The 22,051-nt window shown below is 36.4% G+C and overlaps 2 protein-coding genes across 14 annotated transcripts in view; one reads left to right on the top strand and one right to left on the bottom strand.

Moving 5' to 3' along the window:
* The window catches only part of NUDX19 (nudix hydrolase homolog 19), a 33,635-nt gene extending 23,797 nt beyond the window's left edge, over nucleotides 1–9,838 (top strand). For 4 of the 9 annotated variants that reach the window (XR_016055355.1, XR_016055357.1, XR_016055358.1 and 1 more), the window contains 3 exons: nucleotides 336–431; nucleotides 3,693–3,785; nucleotides 9,297–9,838. Coding sequence is in view for 3 of the 9 variants with exons in the window: in XM_088866489.1 (XP_088722615.1) it covers nucleotides 336–431; nucleotides 3,693–3,785; nucleotides 9,297–9,574 (467 nt within the window). In the remaining 6 variants the exon portion in view is untranslated. Of the gene's footprint in view, nucleotides 1–331; nucleotides 432–3,692; nucleotides 3,786–9,296 lie in introns of all 9 variants that reach the window. The other 5 variants (XR_016055356.1, XM_006842760.4, XM_088866488.1 and 2 more) reach the window with 2 other exon arrangements.
* A 1,193-nt stretch (nucleotides 9,839–11,031) lies between these two features.
* LOC18432656 (uncharacterized) lies at nucleotides 11,032–15,716 on the bottom strand. Of its 5 annotated transcripts, none has more exons than XM_088866487.1 (9): nucleotides 15,157–15,639; nucleotides 13,860–14,517; nucleotides 13,669–13,767; nucleotides 13,369–13,521; nucleotides 12,917–13,080; nucleotides 12,504–12,651; nucleotides 12,182–12,304; nucleotides 11,958–12,045; nucleotides 11,032–11,616 (listed from the first exon to the last, which is right to left on the bottom strand). In XM_088866487.1, the coding sequence occupies exons 1-9, from the start codon at nucleotides 15,552–15,554 to the stop codon at nucleotides 11,594–11,596; spliced, it is 1,854 nt and encodes a 617-aa protein (XP_088722613.1). In that variant the 5' UTR covers nucleotides 15,555–15,639; the 3' UTR covers nucleotides 11,032–11,593. The 5 variants fall into 5 exon arrangements, 4 of the variants coding, with proteins under 4 accessions (XP_088722613.1, XP_088722612.1, XP_020521963.1 ...); XM_088866486.1 differs by having other exon boundaries at nucleotides 11,032–11,459; nucleotides 15,157–15,638; XR_016055353.1 differs by having other exon boundaries at nucleotides 11,032–11,459; nucleotides 13,369–13,505; nucleotides 13,860–15,706.
* Nucleotides 15,717–22,051: the final 6,335 nt, after the last annotated feature.

Here is a 22,051-nt window from a genome sequence, read left to right as displayed (position 1 = left end):
TTGTAGCACCAACCTCTTATCTCAGTCAACTTTGCTTGTTAACAATTTCATCAAATTTACGTCTACATGATTGTGATCCTTTTATAAACGTAACTCTTTTACTGATATTATGAATAACATCCTGAATCTCACTATGTTATAATCTTGGAGAATGAAATTTAGGATATGGACACAATATTGGACTTGAAAAATTATTCACTTAACGAAGCATTTGCCTTTTATATTCGTGCTAAGTCATTCCCTGAGTGTCATACCTGGTCTTCCCATTATTTAATGATATTATTATCTGAAATAATTGTTCAATGTTTTGTGCTCTGTATATTGCCTTAAGCCAGGAGAAAGTTTAGAAGAAGCAGTGAGGAGAGAAACAATCGAGGAAACTGGCATTGAAATTGGGGATGTTGTCTATCACAGCTCTCAACCCTGGCCTGGTATATCTTAGCCATATCGTACTTGCTTCATGTTACCTCGCTTGTTGGATTTGTAATCTTTTTCACATTATATCTTTAGGCAAATTTAGTAACAACATCTAACAAGAGTCTTGAAGGTGATTAATAAAAGAACAGTTTGGCACAAAGGAAAAAGGTTATTAAGAGGATTGGGACCAGAAGTTGGCCTTGGAAAGAATATGAAGGGAAATAAAATGAAGCGAGGAACCTTTTAAATGTAACCTTTTAAAGGCATGTGTAACTCACACACATGATTCCTTGTTTCACCCAACCACCAAGGAAGGTTGGAGTACAATCCATGACCAATATTCTAAAAAGAATAACATTGTGAGGGAGTACATTTCAAAATACTACCATGTTTGCCTGATTTTTGGTCTAAAAAGTTTTTTTGTCGTAAACTTGAAACAAAAGCCACTTGCTTAGTGATAAGATCATGGACGAGTGCCAGCCAAAGGGGAGTTTCTCCATTATGCAAATACATTTCAGACATGAGGAATGTGTGACTCTGAACTGTCGTTGAAAACGAAAATGGAGCTTGGATGCCATTATATTCCAATTTCCGTGAAGGGTGCCAAAATTAATGTTCCATGGTAAAAATGAACACCACAAACAAAGAAATAAAACCAACAAATTCATGCCAAAATGGCCAAAAAAAGTTAGAACAGAAAAAGGTACACTTGACATGGGTTCAGGATGGGCCAGTTCATCTGAACATTTCAAACTGGCCAGTCCAGAGGTGGTCTGAATACTCTCTTATTCAATCTGGTATTTTAATTAAAAAAAGTCCATATTACCTTCTGGATTGGATGAGAATGGGTTCACAGTCTGACAGGGCCAATTTATTGGCATTGCTCCAAACAAGATGCAACCACTTCAAATGTCATGTCCAACTGACAAGACTAGCTTCACTGATTGCACCTAGAAGGAAGCCATGCACTCGTTGAGGGTTAACTTGCATGCCAATCTATCTTCTTAAGAAACTGTCAACTTTTCCAAACTAAATGCCAAAGGTTGAGGACTCCTAGTGCATATACAAAAATCGAAGCTCAACCTCTTAATCCTGAGGCATGTCCTTTGATGGGAGCTGTAACAAAACAGAGCCATCCTTGAAGAGTCTTCGATATCATAATTGCTTGAGCGCAGTCTTCGATATCATAATTGCTTGTGCACTTATGATGATGACTATTGCTTGTAGAGATTCTATCTCCTCTTTAGACAGGAGCCTAGATCCTTTTTTCTAGGACTCAAGACCTCTGATCATATCACAACCACATGTTCACCCCATTAGGACTCCACCCAAGAATTCACAGCACATACCCATGTTTTCTCTGTCACCCTCTAATACGGACCTTTAACCTTCCACTCCTTGTTCAGTAAGTACTCAATTGAGGGTGCTGTTGGGCATACATGCATTTGACTCTCTAACCTATGGAGATCATATATAATATGTCGTTGGTTAAGATAATGTCTTCCATCACGATGAGGAAAAAGTGACAGTATGAGAGAGGGTGGAAGAGAAAGGTTCCTAGGAGTGACATATTAAAGTGTATTGAGTGTTAATTAGAGGGCCAAAGGCCCCAACTAGAAGTACTTATCTGTTCTAATGAGTGTGAGATAATTAAGTAATGTTATGTTGGTTCACGAGTCAATGCTTGATAACCACGGCCTAGTCTATGCAGTGGTTTGCAAAAGTTGCAAAGTAACTATGTTGTTCAAAGAGCATAGCAAACGTTCGTATCTAGAACATCTAGTCATCTTTTTTACAGTTGTGTCGGGAGGAAGTGGGGTGGAGAGATGAGTGGGACAGGGAGAAGAGGGAGAGAGCTTGGAGCCACGAAAGAGATAGGAGAACTGCTGAGTCTGGTGGGCAACGGGGGGGTGGGGGGGTGGGGTGAGAGAGAGAGAGAGAGAGAGGAAATTGAGATCAACACATCAGCAGCAGCAGGCATGCTAGATTGGAGGCGGACCTATTCCACTGGATGCTCCTGCCTTGGCCAACCCATCAGCAGTGTTGTTGGCCCGTATGTGCCTGAAACTGACCAGAAAGTTCCTGCAGAGCACATGTGTGTAGTCAAATAGGTGTGCTAATGTCCATGGAGCTTGAGCTGTTTTAGTGGCTCAGGATATTACATTTTTAGAGTTCCCTTCCACTATTAAGTTGGTGAACTCAACATTAGCCTGGAGGGTGCATTTTAGATCTTCTAATAGAACAATTTTTTCTGCCATAGTAGTATCTGTGTCCTATGAAGCCTGAGGAAAGGATTTGTGACCCATTGGAGTTGCTTAGGATTGCTTCAAAACCAGTGGGCGGGGGGCGAGGATTACCGAGGGAAATTCAATGTCAGGCTCCCTATTGGAGGGGACCAGGGAACATACACTACTTGGAGTCTTGGATTTAATACTATAATATGACTCCAATTGTTGAGGACGGCCGAGATAGGCATGTTGGTCTGGTGTTTCATACCCCTCGCACAAAAAATAGTCTAAGCTTGTATGTACTCCTGGATTGTCTGTGGGGGATGTATCACACACCGGAATCTTGTCTCCTCCTTAAACTTTCGTCTGCACTTTGCTATGCTTTTCCATGCACCTGAGGCTCTGTGAGAGGGATACTTGGGGAGCCAACCCGCATTTTCAGTGCCATATTTGCTACAATGACCTCCCTGCACAATGGGCCCTCCTCACTTGCATATCTTCACCACCATTTTCCCAGCAGAGCCAAGTTGTTTTGTCTTTGCTTTCTTATATCTAGGCTTCCACTTTTTTTTTTTCGTTTTGGGTTGACACACTCGATCCCAAGGAATTCGGTAGAATTTGTGTTTGCTGTTGAACCCCCCACATCAAGCATGGTTTTTTTGGCTAATATTTGAGCTTATATTTCCTGGCATCATTGCTCTCTCCAAGTTTTCCTTGCATATGAGTAGCGATATTTTTTCTCGTTGTTCTCCATTAGGATTTTCCGTCGCACATGTATAGGGAACCCTAAGAAACATATCTGGTGCCTAGAAAATTTTTATTTGTTATGGGAACATCATTTAACCAGAAAAGGTAAAAAATGCAAAACGCGTTAAGATTTTCTCTTTAGCCATATTTTACTTCCAAAAGAAATGCTATGTCTCTTAGTGGTTCCCTGGATTTATTAAATGGCCTTGTTAAGTGAATTCCTTGATAGGGTCTTTATGAGGATTTCGTTTTCACAAAGCGGTGAATTAATATTATGCGTGTTTTGTGATTTATTTGCAGTTGGACCAAGTAGTATGCCATGCCAGTTGATGGTTGGATTCTTTGCATATGCCAAATCTTTTGAAATACGTGTGGACAAGGAAGAGTTGGAAGGTACTTACTGGCTTCTAATTTAGAACTTTAATGATTGAAAAAGGTTGGAAATTTCAGGTCATACGGTGCCCTCTTTATGGCATGTGCTCATATAGTACTATAAAAAGAATTGTGCATTCATAGCCATATATTGCTGTGATGTTGAAAGAGAATCTTACATGCATGATTATTTTTTTGGTCATGTTCATGCTGAACTTCAACGCAAACGGCAACTCTCATTTGATGGAATTGATCCCATCTCTCTATGTACAGTGTAGGATTTGTTGGGGATTATTGACTGAAAATGTGATCCGGTACTAAAAATCTCTCTATGCCCAGAAAATGTGATCCGGTACTAAAAATCATAGACAAGAACCAAAGAAAATATATGTAATTCCAACTGCTAATGCTAGAGTTTCAAATTTTCTATTTCTAGCTGTGGTTTTGTGTTAATTTTGACTGGAATTTGTGAAAAATGAGATAACACGAATAGGTATGATGTTAAGACAACCACAATACCCTTGGGGTCCAAAGGGAAAAAAGGAAAATTTCCGATTAAAATTTTTTTATGGACACAAAATACATACAGAATATGTAGTGCTTTTGTACGCATATAACTCCACAATGCATTCATCAATATTTGACAGATTTATATTGATATAACCAAATCAAGATCACTTTTAATTTTGAAATCTAATGTGAGGTAGAACATTGCATGCAGGCTAGGATGTTAAGTTAAAATTCAACAATCTAGTAGATAAGAGATGAAGAAGAGCGAGGAAGATAAAGGGTGCTGAAGAGAAAGTGTTTTAAGAGATAGAAGGGTAGAGAGAGTGCTATGTTGGGAGAGAATGTGAAATAGGAGCCATAGTGTCATAATAATCTACATACCCCACTTAATTATGCTTTTAATAGTAATAAGTATTAAGGTACAGTACTGCCCTTATGTAAGGAAGAAGACAAAGGCATCCTTAGCAATACAAGTAAAATAGATAAAAATTCTGCCCCCTGCCCCCCCAAAAAAATAGCATAGATATTAGTCATGCCCACCTAGCTTAAGATCACTTGTAGTTGAGGTTTCCTAATAGCCTTGGTACGAATATAGGTTAGATGGTCTTCTGTTTTAACATATGGAGAGCAAATGTCTCTGGTGGCAACTCTTTTCTCAAATAAAATGTCTATCTACCTCTATGTGCTAAGTTCTGTCATCCTAGACCAGATTGTGAGTTAATTTCCTTGCTATCACAATGCAAGGACATTGACTCCTTCACAGGAAAGCCAAGTTCTCGGAAGACAAGTTTTGTAGTCAAAGTAGTTCACACACAACTGTGATGTAGTGAAATTTGAAAAAGCAGTAAAATCAGCAAGAAAACATGCCAAACACAAGCAATAACAAGGAGAAACATAGGGTTTCCTCCTTGGCCTAAGCTAGGGTTCCAAAAGCCTATGCTTTTCTTTCTCTTTCAATTTCAAAAAATCACGTGGAATGACCCCTTCAAGCCCCTACCACCTCTCATATATTACAATTTCATACTCAAAGACATTAAATGTCCATACAATAATTAAAGGAAAAAGTTTATATAAGGTTGCAACCTTAAAATGTAGAATTAAGGATGCACCTCAAAAAATCTATCGGAAAATGCTTTTTTAATGTTGAAAAACCCTCTAATTGATTACCTCGACATAAAGATGTATAAATGTTAAAAAAAAAAGATTTGAAGTCCTAGAAATAGTGCATCTCGTAACACCTTATCTAGACCGTCCATTTTCAAAATTTTCATATATTTATAGATCTACTTGATTTTAACCATTTTGAGAATTGAAAATTTTATAATTAGATATAACAATAGATTTTCAGATAATCCTAGGAGTTTTTTACACTAAAATTACATGCTATAATAAAATCTGGAGGTGCACCTTGATTGGATTGTTTAAGGTTGCAACCTTATAGAAACCACACCCATAATTAAAATGACCCAAAATTCCTAATTTAAGCACACAATTTCTAATGACAATTGTATCCCTATAAACACTAATATGTGAATAGTACCTAGTGAACAGTAAATAAAAATAAATAAATACTTAGGATTGCTACAAAAAAAAAAAACCCTTAAAAATCGTAAAATTAGAATCAAAATATGCATCATTTGAAATTGAATAAAAATTAAAAATAAGAATAATTTTATCCTACATCAAACTGACTGCTTTTTACTTATCCAAGCAACAAGTTACCTCCGATAAAAGTATAGTAGCTTGATGGCGATATTTGATCCTTAATAGAATTGGCCCAATCTGCATTAGTGTAAGCCTCAAGCGTAGTGCCAATGATTGGCAAACAAAATTGTTCTACTTGGTGATGATTTTAAGTACTTGAGAACCCTAGCAGCAGCCTCAAGATGGATAGTTCGTGGAGACATAAACTGACTAATAATGCCCACATCATATGCAATGTTTGGGTGTTCAAGTGAAAGATATATCAGTCAACGCACTAATTTTTGAAACATACCCACATCTTTAAGGGCTTTGCGCCTTTGGTTGTCAAGTTTGTGATTTGTTCTATAGGAGTGTTAGCTGGTTTAGTCTCGAGCGTCCATGTTTCCATAAGGAGGTCTAGTATATGCTTCCTTTGAGAGATAAAGATGTCTCTCTCATACCTAGCCACTTATATTCCTAGGAAATACTGCAATGGAACTGGATCTTTGATTTCATATTCTCTTGTCAAAAAAAAATTTAAGTTGTTAAGTTTCCTTGGGACAATTACGTGTTATCCAAATAAACAATTAGGGCAATAGTGTTGTCCTGGTAATGTTTAATAAGTAAGGTATGGTCATCATGGCTCCGGGTATACTAGATCTTTAAACGAAACTGCTGAACCTCTCAAACCAAGCTTGAGGAGAATACTTTAGTCCATAGATGGCCTTTCTTAGTCTATAATTTTTTTTCCTCAAATCCAAGAGCACAAAATCCAGTTGGAGGTATCATATACGCCTCTTCCTATAATTCTCAATGAAGAAATGTGTTGTTGACATCCAATTGGTGCAACGGCCACACCAGGTTAGCTATCAAAGGAAAATGAACCTGAATGGAATTCATCTTAACCACAAGGGCAAATATCTCCTGGTGGTATATTCCACAAGTCTGAGTGAACCGCCTGGCTACTAATTGTGACTTGTATTTGTCAACTGTACCATCGATCTTATGATTTACAGCATAGGCCTGTTTGCAACCAACCAACTTCCTCTCTTTAGGAGGGTCTACTAGTTTCCAAGTACCATTCTTGATTAATGCCCACATCTCCTTGGATACAGCCTCTTTCCACTTGATGTGAGCTAAAAGCTTCTATAACACTTAAACGGAATAGAAATAGACGGCAAAGAGGGCACAAAAGCACTATAGGAAGGTGACAAGGGCTCATGAGAAACAAAATTGTTTATTGGGTGAACTGTGCAACTGCATCTACCTTTTTGTACAGCAATGGACAAATCCAAATCATCACACTAAGAACTGATGAGATTATTTGGATCAGAGGTATGCAATTGTCTTGACGGGATGTCGTCTCTGTTCGTTTTCTTCCTGTTGAGCATGGACTTTTAATTCTTTCTTTCGAACATCATAAGAACGCCCCCTGCTGTCCTTTTGAGCTCTAGAATCGGGAAAAATGGGGGTAGGAAGAAGAATAGAAGATCTCTCTTCCTCATTGTGCTTCACTTGAAGAGAGGTCAGAATAAAAGGAGTGGACTCAAAGGTTATATCCATCGAAACAAATGTCTTCCCACAATGGGTTATAAAATTTAAAACCTTTTGCGAGGAAGGATAATCAAGAAAAATACATTTCACGGATTTAGGTCCAACTTTGTACGGTCGGTATCAAGAACATGAGCGAAGCAAACAAAGAGAAAGATTTAGGAGGAACACTAAATAGTGGAAAATGACATGGAATTTTATATGGGGATTGTAGTCTAAAATACGAGAAGGCATATGATAAGGTAGGATGCTGCGAGCATAACTTGTACTTCTTGGCTACAATCATACTCAAGAGAATTGCACAACTAACTTCCAAGAGGTGTCCATTCTTTCTTTCAGCCACCACATTTTGTTGCGAGGCATATGAGCAAGAACTATGTTCTATCCATGCTCTTCCAAATAGCACAACTCATCATAGCAGTACTCCCATCTTGATCATAACTAAGCACCTTAATTTTAGTATAAAATTGAGCATGCTTCATCTAATAGAAGACCTTAAAAATATTAAGAACCTCTTCTTTGTGTTTCATGGGATAGATACGTGTATTGAATCATCCTCAAAAGAAATAAAATATTGATAACCAAAAATAGAAGTACCCATCAGTATGGATAATAGCAAAAGGAACAACACTTTCATTATTATTGGGTAAACAAAAAATTTCTGTAATATTTTAGAAGTTCACAAACTTCACATTGAACCTCTGGCACACTAGTTGAAGTAACGACTTAGAAATAAAAATTTCAATGGCTGGAACGACCAACGACCAAGTCGGAGATGCCACTGTTACATCTGATCTTTTTTTTTGTTGATGAAGATGTTACATCTGATCTATATTAATGCTAATGCTTGAAGAGCATGTGGAGCATGTAGAATATAGAGTCCACCAACTTCATGACTACTGGCAATGGTCATCCTCGTACCTATGTCCTGAAAAACATAATGGGAAGGAGAGATTCAAGGGAAGGTTACGTTACAATTTAGACTCTTGCTAATTCTATTCTATAGACATTTAGTTTATATAGCAAAGCAAAGAATGTGAAGAACTGAAGAAAAGGATCCATCAACAACCCTAACGTTGTCTCTAACCAAACAAAGGGGATAAGAAGAAAACAAGGGAGACATGCCATACATCTGATGTTAAGCTCCACTATAAATGTTCCAGGATTGCCCAAACAGATGAAGAGATATGATTAACAGAAGCATGAATACCCAAGTGAGTAAAAGATGAATTAGAAGTAGTGGAGGACCCATCTACCTAACTGAACAAACAACGAATGCTATCAATTTCCCTTTTAGGAACTGATATATCATCTCCTTTGTGGGGCAGAATGTGAGGGTTGAGTTGCATTGGACAGTGTCTGATCCATATTGATATGAAGCTATAGATAATGTCAACCAATTGGTGGTAGCTTAATATTGTGATCACTAGTCTCCCCCTGAAATGGTCGTGAAATTCCCTTGTCATTTACCATATGCAGCTGGAAGGATTAACATCCTAATAATCACATGAAAAATATCAATGATATTTCTCGTGATTTGTCTCGAACTTCCTTTGTAGTTAGTTTTGCTTCAAGGCTACAATTTGACATAAATAATTTGTCCCCGAGTTTTTTGATAGATAAGTTTTGCTTAAGAATGCCTCTTATTTTTGGATGAAATCAGTATTTTTTTCTTCTATAAAAGCACTCAAGAACTTTTTGTTGCATTAACAGTGGCCCAAACACTGTAATTTTGCATCCAATATGATGACAGTGTTTATGGATTTAATTTGTGTCTCTCGTGTGTAGATGCCCAATGGCACAGCCGGGAAGATGTGAAGAAAGCTTTGGCCTCTGCTGAATACAAGAAAGCACAGAGGAATGCAGCTTTCAAAGTTGATCAGATGTGCAAAGGCGTGGAGAAAGGACACAGTTTCTCAGCAGATTTCAATGTGGAAAGTGGTGAACTTGCTCAGATGTTTGTTCCAGGCCCATTTGCCATTGCCCACCATCTCATTGCTGGTTGGGCCAATGGTCATAACGCTGATATGGGGCCCACCACTTCCAACTCTGTGTCCAACTTGTAGCATGTCACCATGTAATTCATGCATGGATGGATTTAAGTGAATCATATATGCATGCTCGGAACATGATATTCATGTGTGGTTTTGAGTTTTGCTACATTTGTTGTTATCACTGAAAATAAGCCTGGTTGGCCTCGTCATGCGGCTTGATACATGACATGTATGTATGATGCTCTTCCATTGGGCTAAATACTTGGGATCAGATTAAATTCTTGTCAATAGCTGATGTTAAGTTCAAATTAATACAAGCATGGAATTCGTAAACAATTGAGGCTTCATCTGATCTGTAGAGAGCAATTACTATTTTAGGAATCGGCGTGGGCATGATTGGTAAGTCACTATCGATTCCATACTAAATTCCAACTTCAATTCCTACTACCAAACCACCAAATCGAAAAAAAGTTAAAAGGGCCAAGTGCCTTTTTGTTTGTTGTGTGGGTTCTTTAAGAAACAGATTTTCGTAATTTATCTGGAATCATGTGAGTTATTTGAGGCCTCCTAATAATTCATATCAAGTGAATTGCTTGTGGAGTTTTGGTTGGAGTTTTTCTAGTAGTATGACGGTCATTTGTAGTGGCTGCGCGTTTATCTGGTTTTTTATTGTGTATGCGCGCCCACATGCGTGTAAGAGAGAGAACTTGGTTTGCCTCGGAAACTCAAAACGATGGAGGCTATGACTCTGTAGATCTTTTCAGCTTTCAAGTGAATTCCAAGCCCTATCCACTCAAATCCAAACCACTTTCTGGTTAGTTATTCGGTCAACACTTGCAATCGCCTCATTGTACCTGCCACTTTTTCAACTTGAATTATTTAGGGAATGCATCTTTCTTTTTAGGGTGTGGTTTTTGTAAGCTTAAACAATCCAATTAAAGCTCACCTCCAAATTTTATAACATAAAATTTTGGCGTAAATTTTTTTTAAGATTACGTGAAAATCTATTTTCATATCTAATTATAAAATTTTAAAACCCAAAAATGGTTAAAATCAAGTAGATCTATAAACATATGAAAAATTTGAAAAAAGACGGTCTAGATAATGTGTTGCAAGATACATTATTTCTAGAACTCAATTTTTTTTGTTTTCGTAATCATACGTCTCAAATATCAAGATGATCAATTAGAGGGTCTTTCAACATTAAAACAATCTTTTCTAATGGATTTTTTAGGTGCATCTTTATTTCTTCATTTTTAAAGTTGCAACCTCATATAAACTTTTTCCTTTCTTTTTTATTCCATGAAACACATTTCTCATCTATATTTGTTCAGCCAGAAGTCCTGATACACATTCCAATATCATGACAATGGGGACAAAAAATTAGCATTCCAATATCAGGACAATGGGGACAGAAACTTGGTATCCTGCACCGGCCTTTATTTTGGCAAACACCTCCTGCAATTTATCATAAAGCTGCATATGAAAGATCTCAAGCCTTTTGTCTTGACCAGGAAAAAGACTCATAATTTTGCTCAAAGCACCCCCATAATTTCATATTCACATTGCACATGACCGTATATATCATTCTCAAAGTACAGATCACAGGACTCAAAAACCAATATATGCCGGATGGTTCAATTGACGACATCTCGGCATGCCTTTGTGTACTGTCTCTGTCATATACATACTATTACTGCTATTATTGCATTATCATTGTAACCTGCAAAACTTCCTATGAGAGCCACTTCAGCTCAAGCAGTAAGTTAACAATCAGTCGATGTTCATAGTCACTTAATGTTCATAGAAGTAGCCATGGATCTTAGCTCCTTTGCTATCTCTGAGAAAGTCGGCCTCTCATCAGGATTGGAGGACCAGCATCTCACAATCAGTGATCTCCACAAGGGGTCACACCAGCTCGGGATCTCTGGCCTCAGTTCACCATTGATTATCCCCTCTATAAACCATAGCAGCAATTAATCAACAAAAACAGTAATGATTATAGCTCAAAACCATGCATGCAGAAGTAATCATCATGTATGTATCGTTAAAAGTATTTGATTGATGGGTAAAACACATGTGGTGTTCTCTTTACATCTCTTTGATCTTCAAATCTGTATGAAGGCAGAATGGCAGTGTATGAGCAAACAGCAGAATGGCAGTGTATGAAGGCTCTAGGAATCTATTAAAGGAGATTCTAATAGCATCCAACAAAAAGGCATGTATTAGAAATGGGTCGTACGGATGCAAATATTTGGGGCAATATATAGAAGATCACTCTAATAAACATGGAAAACAAAAGTGGGTATATTAAAATCAATTGTTTTTCTCTCCAGAATATTTAGTTTTTCAATCTAGGAAAGCCTCACCACTTTAGCTCTACATTGAACTTCTCTCTTTTTCAACAGATAATTCATTTGCATCAAACAAACTTCACAAACTCAAAAGCGCTTACCAATCATTTCACTGGAGTGCATCTTATCATAAGGTTCATCTCCATTTAAAAGCTCCCACATAACTATTCCAAATGAATAAACATCGACCTGCATCCACTTTGTGTGAGTGACATGAAATCTACAAACCAGGATAGAAATGCGCCAGATGAGAGAGAGAGAGAGAGAGAGAGAGAGAGAGAGAGAGAGAGAGAACAAATACACCTTCCATGTAGATGATACAAACCTTCTCAGTCACCATGTTTGCTTTCAGACTCAAGAGCTCCGGGGCCATCCATGGTAAAGTTCCTCGCACACTACCAGATACCAAAGTCTGCTGTTTGACTTTTGACAAACCCAAATCTCCAATCTGTAGACATGCAAGACAATTTCCTCATGTTATATCAAAGAAAACCGGAAGAGTGCACAGGCCAACCGGATATAACTGTTAAAACTAGACTTTTATCAGAAATGGTGGAGATAACATTGGAAGACAAGTATTATGAGAATAAACAAGTTCAATGAAGCCCTTAACATTAACTACTAATAATAGGCGCCAGTGCTCATACCTTACAAACCGGCCGATGAGGATCTCTCATATTTACTAACAAATTGTGGGACTTCAAATCGAAGTGAACAACCTTTTTCTCATGTAGATATTCCATTCCAATTGCTGCATCCATGGCTATTATTACCCTCTTCCGACGATCAATTGTTCTAACAAATCACAAGTACAAGAATGATAAGCCAAAAGCAACAAGACATACAGAATATGGATGATGCCCACCTTAGGAATACAAGAATTCTAAAATATATCTTAAATTTTAGAGAATTACCATTCATAAGGTACATTAACATCAATGGCATAGAGAAAAATATTTACAGAAAAATAATGTTTCCAAGACCCAATTACCTACAGATGTAAGTCACTAGAGAAAGCAGAACTCAACTGTCATAAGGACTAACAGCTTGATAAACATACCGGTCCTTTCTTCGAAGCACTTGTCTAAGGGATCCATTCACCATATACTCTGTGACTATGGCCAGACTACCAGCTGGTCCATCCTTAACAACTCCATAGAATGCCAACACATTAGGGTGGTGAAGCTGACCCAACATGCGAGCTTCCTTCCATAACTCTGCAATCTAAGAAGGAAGAAGAAGCTCAGGTGAATATGAGAGCTTAGGCAATCATCAGACCATCTAAACTGGGACATATCACATAGTAGATAGTTTCCACATGATAAATATGTATCACAATGCCAAATCTTTCAAGTTTTCAAATAATTAACTTATTCTCAACCCACAAAAGAAATAAGGTAAAGCTTCTTGAAGGCAAGAGTAAAACTTGATGCGCAATCGACTAGTAAAACATAGCTTAAAAACACTTGAAATAAAGACAGAATAAATGTCAAGCTAGAGAAGAAAATATACCAATTTATTATCCTCTGGTCGCCCACTTGAAAAACAACTACCTTTGATCCGCTTGATGGCTACATCAGAGCCCCTCCATTTTCCATAATACACAGTACCATAAGTCCCTGTTCCCAATTCACGTATTTCTTCCAAGTCTGAATACGATATGATCTGAATGTGATAAGTATACAAGTTTAAGCCTCAACGAAATGGGCAGCAATGATATTAAATACTGCTTGATTAGTCAACACTCAACAGGCACCCTTCACCCAAAGCAACGGGACATTGAAATACAAAAAGGTCAGAAGGAATGAGTACCTGCAACTCTTGCGCAGCTAAATGAGAAAAGCTTGCCAAAGTATCCATTTTGACGCCCCGTATCACCTCGGAACCATTTGGCTGCTGTATAGCAGTATCCTGCAACCAAGAAACTCCAAATTAGAGAATAATACCACATTGGCGAGGTATTGCCACCACAAAATAAGTATGAAACCACACAAGTAACTCACCTCAGGTTCCTGTTTCTTATTATTGTCCTCTGGGCAACCATCTACAGCCAGAACTGAAAATCCAGTTTCTCCATTTAGATTTCTTGAAATAGGATCCTCTCTAAGGAACTCGCTTTGTTGAGTTGGTTGTGATGCTTGCCTCAAAGAGTGCATATCGAGTACTGAAATGCTATTTGTCTTACTAAAATCATTGGGGCACAAACCGTTCGGCAAAAGATCATTTTGTGTTTCCTGGGTTGATTGATCAGGACAACTCACATCTCCTTCACAAGCCTCGCCAAGTTCAGCAGGTGCTTTACTGTTTTCATCTTGACCAGTGGAACTCAATTCCATCCCCTTTTCTTTTACAGAAGTATCCATTACGCTTTGGGAATCATTCTGACCTGAAGCATGAATTGTAGAAAGGGATTCCTCCATCCTTGCAAACCTTGTTAACCGTGGCTTTTCTCTGTTACGGCCCATCATCCTCCCCTTTTCATCCCAATTGTATTGTCTAACATCACAGTTCTTGCGATGGGACTTGCTCGTAGAAGGAAGGCTCGGCTTCGATTGTCTCAATTTCAGGAGAAAGGATTTGGGTTTCGATAGATCTCGACAGCACTCTCTGAAACGAGGCCCTTCCTCATGGCTCAAAACACCACCATTCTTCTGAAAATACCTATTGGGCAAGAAATTACAACCATTTTTACTGAGTCCAAGAAAAGGAAAAGGAGCATATGCAGGGTTCAGTTCACCAAGACCGCGGTTACCGTCTTCATCATTACCCATATACAAATTCCCAACAAAAGAAGATCCATCAAAACTAAGAACCCTACTCGATTTATAGGTTCCTTCGCAATTGCAGGATCGATTGGGCAATAGAACAGGACTGATTTTATACCTAGGTAAGGAATAACATTCGACATCCCTAGGCTTCAACTCTGGCTCAAATTCTTTACCATTAAAAACACCTTTTGTAACTGGTTCTTGGATATGACTTGGTAATCTAAAACCTGAGTCCCGAGCCTGGTAATGGGTTTTGTGGGTTTTAGAACCAGGAGCTTCCTGACCAAAGCGATCGCCATAGAAACTTTTTTGCCCCTGCTTAATCCCAAAGAAACTCTTCACTCCTTGAGTTCCTAGACTACGGACATTGCAAGAAGTGCGTGCTTCAATGGAATCTCCATTAAAGTAGGCAGTTCCTTGAACGAAAACTCGATTCAAAGAACTGTGTTCTCGAAAAGAACCTCCAATAAAAGAATTGGGTTCTTGAATGGATCCTCTGGTAAAATAATTGGGTTCTTCTTCAATGGCATACCTGGTTAAAGGCTGAGGGAAAAGAAAGAATCTGAATCTTGGGGTCTTGCCCTCAGCGAAGAACTCAAGGTTCATCTCAATCATATTACAATAATCATCTTCACCTGAAACAGAAACCAGAGGGGTACAACTACAAGAATCGGGCAACATGTATTTCAAGGAGAAAGAATGGAAGGGACAAAGCTTTGAGAGCTTAAAGATGAAGAGAGAGAAAGAGGTATTCTTGTCGATGCAGAGAAGACGATTTTCACCACCACAGTATCTGGTTTTTCCGGCTTGTGAAGAGTGAATAAAAGAGCCACCATAACTACATAGAAACTTAAGCTTTTGGTCTGAATCCATGGAGATTTTAGTGGGTTTCTTCTTCTGGTTCAGAGAAGAACATTCATGGACACCCATGCTCGGTTTCTCTCTCTACACTAACAAGAAGATCAACGAGATTTCGGAGAGAGAGAAGAGTTGAAGAGTAATTAAGGGTTAGAGAGAGAGTAATTAAGGGTTAGAGAGAGATTAATATAGATTTAGAGAGAAAAAGAGGGGCGTTGAAGATAAATTAAGAGTGAGAAAGAGATTTAGTTGAAGAGTTATCACGAGAGTGGGTTGCGCGCCAAAGAATCCGCAAATCCCGGTATCTTGGTAAATAACCCGACAGTAGTGAAAATTATCGAAGATACCCTTAAGGCAGTTTGGGTAATGGAAATCTATGACGTGGCATTCGATTACAGGGAAATATAGTATTTCCGTCTGTGGATACCCTTTGCAGTTTGGGTATGTCAAAATTTATTATGTAATAATAGATTATAAAAAAATATGACATTGGGTACATTTAATCATAAAGAAATGGAAAGAGATCAGCAAGGGTTACGAGCGACGGATAATTTTGAAAAATTTTTGGTGTGCGTGTTTACTTAATTAAAAATATCTTCTAAGCGTTCTCTTTTTATAATAATTAGATGATCCCTCTTTTTTAAGTTCGTCCCCTTATTTAAAAGCATCAGCTGTTATATAAAAATAAAAATAATAAAAATAAAAATTAATAATCAATAATAAATTACACAACATAATCATAATAAAATTTTACATAACATAATGGATCTTTCCCTTCTTAAGCTCGTCTCCTCATCTGAATGCATCAGTGTTATATAAAAACAAAATTTATAAAAATAAAAATAAATAATCAATAATTAATAATAAATTACACAACACAATCATAATAAAAAATTTTACATATCCATCCCTTCTTAAACTCGTCCCCTCATCTGAATGCATCACAGTCATATAAAACAAAAATAATAAAAATAAAAATTGGTAATTAATGATAAATTACACAACACAATCATAATAAAAAAATTTAAACAACATAATCCTCCTAAGATATTACTAAAATGTCAATTGAAATAACATACCTCTTTATTCTCCTCGAATACCTCAAAATTTTATATTGCAATTACCAAACCTTTTCGTTTATTAATCAAATTTCTTCCTATTTTTTAACTCGTACCCTACAGATTTTGAATTTAATATCATAAATTTATTGTTTATTTGAAATTATATAGAGAGACATTTGAAAGACTTCTATAAAAAATAAATAAAAATAAAGCTTATCATAATAAAATCATGTTATTTCAATCATATTATTCCAATGATTTATCACGTTGAAACCAATGTCATGTTAGGAAACATGTGATTGCATATAAGTGCCAAAGGCACTTAAAATAAGCAGGAAATAGTGTCATGACTGTAAAATGGTACAAGTTATTATTAGAAAATCTTTTTAGAATTGTAATAATGTTATTGGTAGAAATCGTTTTGAAATAGTGTGATGATGATTTTTAATTCAGTATTTTAGTGGAATTTTGTGACACAAAAGAAGGAAATGATAATTCTGTATTTTAGTGGAATTTTGTGATAAAAAGGAAAGAAATGATATTTTATAGGCATGTACTGGTAAAATGCTAGTAATGCATTTCTTATATTTCTTCTAGACATAGCCAAAAATCAGAAAATCCATTATGCGAGGTGAAAGGTGAAAAATCTATTACGACAGTGACAACTATACGACAATGAGCTAATGTTGAGAAATGTATGTTTCGCCTGCGTTTTTGCCTATCCTACTCTAATTAAAAAAATCTTCTAAAACCCTCCCTCTTCGTAATAACTAGGTAATCCCGCCTTTTTTAAGCTCATCCCCTTTATTTGAAAGTATCAACTGTCATATAAAAACAAAAATAATAAAAATAAAAATCAGTAATCAATGATAAATTACACAACACAATCATAATAAAAAATTTTACACAACATATTGTGATCCCTCCCTTTTTAAGCTCTTCCCCTCATCTGAAGGCATTAGTGTCATATAAAAACAAAAATAATAAAAATAAAAATCAGTAATCAGTGATAAATTACAGAATACAATCATAAGAAAAAATTTCACATAACATAATCCTCATAAGAGACTACTAAAATCTCAATTGAAATGACATACATCTTTAATCTTCTCCAATACTTCGAAATTTTATACTGCAATTATCAAACATTCTAGTTTACTAATCAAACTTCTTCCCATTTTTTAACTCGTACCCTACAAATTTTGAATTTAATATCATAAAATTTATTGTTTATTTGAAATTATATAGAGAGACATTTGAAAGAATTCTATATAAAATAAATAAAAATAAGGCTTATCATAATAAAATCATGTTATTCCATTCATATTGTTCCATTGACTTATCATGTTGAAAACAATGTCATGTTAGAAAATATGTGATTGCATATAAGTACCAAAGGCACTTAAAATAAGTAGGAAATAGTGGCATGACTGTAAAATGGTGAAAGTTATTATTAGAAAATCTTTTAGAAAAGTGATAATGTTATTATTAGAAATATTTTGGAATGGTGTGATGATGATTTTAATTCAGTATTTTAGTGGAATTTTGAGACAACAAAGAAAGAAATGATAATTCTGTATTTTAGTAGAATTTTGTGACAAAAAAGAAAGAAATGATAGTTTATAGGAACGTGCTGGTAAAATGTTGGTAATGTATTTCCTACATTTCTTCCAGACATAGCCAAAAAATAACAATGCATTTTCCAGGTTGCATTTAAATTCTACCCAAATAATAACAATCCATTTACATGTAATGTATTACGCCAGTAATATATTCGACAGACAATATATTTCCAGGTATCCAAACGGCCCCTTATGGATTTTTACATCGTTCAATGACTATTGAGGCCCGATCCTTTTTGCAAATTGCAAGATGAGTCCATGTCTTTATAGATCATGGAAAAATGCATGATGAGAATATTTACTTTGGAAAAAGTTTATATAATGTAGAACTACGGATGCCACCGTCAGAAAATATATTTTTAATGTTGAAAAACCCTTTGATTGATCATCTTGACATGGAGATGTATGGCTATGAAAAATTAACAGATTTTAAGTCTCAGAAATAGTATATTTTACAACATATTATCTACACCGTCCATTTTCAAGATTTTCATATATTTACAGATCTACTTGATTTTAACCATATTTAAAATTTTAAATTTTATAATTAGATATAAATATAGATTTTGAGATAATCCCAATAACATTTTACATCAAAATTATATATCATGATAAAATTTGAAAGTGTACCTTACCTCTACACCTACGGATGCATATGTATGCCAATTGCACCCATTTACTTTTGGTACAAGGTAGTCACAACCAATCTTGACCACTGCATGGATGCGTTTATTTTATTGATCAAGCTCAAAATTCAAAAGAAATTTTTTCAAACTTTGTTACACATTCAAACTATCAGATTTCACATCAGATAGTTATAAGTAAGGACACGGTTGGCATGCGACCGCCAGCCAGCATATCATAGAAGGGCGGGCTTGGCAATAAATATATTTTTTAAATATAATTTGATCATAATTTTTAGAGAATATGTAATTTTTAACATGAATATAATGAATATGAATTATTATTTTTTGAAAACTAGAAATAATAATTATATTAAAAAAACATTTGGACCGTTAGGTACAATTGTTTTTAGATGGAATACCTATTTGCATCCGTCTTTAAGATGGATGCTTTATACCTCTGAACCGTATATTGCAGAAATGCGATCTATCTCGCATGAAACAATTGTTTTATAAGTAATTGTAATCTCTTTCTACCAAAGGTAAACAATTTTCTTCTCTTTTCACTTGGATTATAATTATTTTCTTGTCATAGAGGTGGCAATAGGTCGGGTCACCTGGTTCTAAAAAATTAAGTCTTGGATCACAAAATATGACATGCTGGCCGACCAGGCTAGTGCTATGGCCACGGCCATGACAGGACTGCCACGACCAGCCCTACCCTCTTATTTTTTTCTTTATTTTCCTTCTTTTAATTTTTTTTTTTTTTTGAATTCTACCTAGCTTCGCTCGGCCTTAATAAGGCTCGGGCTGGGCATTAGCCAGGGCCAACCCTACGGGGTTAGGACCAAGGGGGGCCCGGGCAGGGCGGCGGGCCCTATTTTTTTGATGAGCTCATTAGATAGCCCCTCTTTTCCCCTCGATGTGTGAAAAATGCCGACCTGCATACTATGTCTAAGTTGAACATGTGGTGGAATAGGAGAACAGTTGAAGCGCCTGCATGAAGAGAGAAAAGTGAGAAAAAGTGGGATAAGATGGAGAAAACACGTTGTCCCCCTAAGGGATTGACTTTTAAGAAAGGGACAAGTAGATGCATTTTCCTGATTGGAATTCAACAAAGAATTAATATTGAAAAACATTTTTTCTGATATTTTGGGAATCAATCAAGTTATGTCTATTGAGAAGCAAGCCCTTAGTCCGGTTTGTGACTTTTTGTGAATATGTATATGCATTTATTTATTTTTCTTTTTCTATTTTTGGTAATTTAGTTAGGATTTGAACCTTGGATGTTATGTTCCCCTTCTTGGCCATATAATATGTACTTATTCTGGAAAAGAATAAACAATAAAAGGGATTTTATTAGGGTACTCTTATATATTGAGTGTTTTTTTAATATTTTTAACATTTTTTATGCAATAACTCTTTTGTGTGGAGGTATTTTATATAATTAATCGAAAGTAAAGTATAATATTTTAATAGAAAGACAAATATTTATTAACTATAGTAGATAATGACATCATTCATTTGAGATCTGGTATCACTTAAATTAATTATGTTTTTAACCACTAATAAAATGCTACTACTTTCTCATAAAAATGTACATTTTACCTCTCTTAATGGCAAAAATGGCTTTGCTTGAGAAATTTTGTATTGCAAAGCAAAAATAATGAGAGTCTAATGAATGTTGAGCCCATTAAAAAAATGATTCGGTTTTTATAGAGTTGAGGCTCTATACCATCAAAATAAAACACATCTTCAAAGTCTTGCCAAACCCTAAAAGTAAGGCCTTGGCTAAAAAGTGGCCCAAGGGAGAGGCTAGGCTAAGGCCATAGCCACAATAGCACCGCCTAGGTTTGGCTTGGCTCTAACAAGGCTAGAGAGGGGTATGGGCCAGTGCATCTTTGCTCTGGTCAAGACCAGGCCTAGCCTGGCGTGGGCCGGACCAATGGGGACAAGGGTTTCCTTGCCTTCCTCAAGTTGAAACTGTTGAAGAGGCCATAATTGATATTTATATGCGAATAGGAGGGTAATTTGTAGAATATGAATTGGGGAGGGGGTGGGCCCTGGATGCAGTTTTTGGGTAGGAAGAATGCATATATTCCCTTTGTGGTTGCTTATAACGACTTGTGGTGGACCCTCATAGGTTCTTTTTCTCTCTCTGTCAGGTCCTGAGAGAAGAGAGGCATGTACAGTTGTGATTTGAAATGTGGATTAAAATTAGGTACTTTATGCCGAGAAAAGTTGTCGGCAATTTATGAAAAATTCAGGTTTTAAGCTTTAAAAATTGTGTATATTAATTATTTAGACCGTCTATTTCACTATGAAATAAGTGGTTACAGATGTATCATATTTTTAATTTTAAATTTTGTTATCGGCTTTGAAAATACATTTAAATCCAATCTAAATATTTCCATTGCTGAAAGTGCTTCCTTCCATGAGGATTTAAAAATGAGGCTTTATTTTATTTTCATAAAGCCTGGGTCATCCTTCATTATTCGCTCAAATCATCATCCCAATCCATCTTCGTGTCTCTCTGTCATGACTCTCTCTCTCTAACTTTCTCTCTCTACTATCTAGAGTAGAGCTTATTGTTCTCTTTCTCATTTTTGGCTCTTCCTTTGAACTCTCTCATTTTGTACTCCTTTACTGCCCCTTTGTCATTGTTATCGCTCTCTCCATTTTGTCTTTGTTTGGCTATTGTTTTTTTCTCATTTTTAGTAAGCTCAATTAGTGGAAACTAAAAGTACAAAGTAACAAAAGTTCAATTAGTGGAAACTAGAAGTACAGAGTAACAAAATAAGAGGGTTGGCAATGGGCCGGGCAGCCTGGCCAAGCTTAAAAAAGTAGAGCTTAGCCATAAACTGTAGCCCCATGCTCAGACTAGGGCTAGTGATAGTTTGGCTTCTTTTTTTTCTTCTATGTTATTAATGACCCAACCTTTTTTTTTTTTTTTTTCTGCCTGGGTTGGCCATATAGAGACAATGATGGACAAGTGCCTGGGTTGGTTGTATGGAGACTATGATGGACAAGTGCCAGGGTAGCCCTGTCAATCTTGCGTTTTTTTTTTTTTTTGGGTAATTCAATGGGGAAGACATGCTTCTACCGGTCTTTTTCAAGTATGTAGGGTTCTCGAGAACCCCTAGCTTGCGAAACCGAGAATCCCACACAAGATCGTGTACATAATTGATTAAATGCGAAGTAAATGAATACAACTATAAATCAAGTGCAAGAAATAAAGCAAACATAAAATGCACACCACTACA

The sequence above is a fragment of the Amborella trichopoda genome, chromosome 5 (genome assembly GCF_054954075.1).
Source record: "Amborella trichopoda isolate Santa Cruz 75 chromosome 5, AtrichopodaSantaCruz75HAP2 v2.0, whole genome shotgun sequence".
Lineage (NCBI taxonomy): Eukaryota > Viridiplantae > Streptophyta > Magnoliopsida > Amborellales > Amborellaceae > Amborella > Amborella trichopoda.
This window is presented reverse-complemented; position numbering and strand designations above follow the sequence as displayed.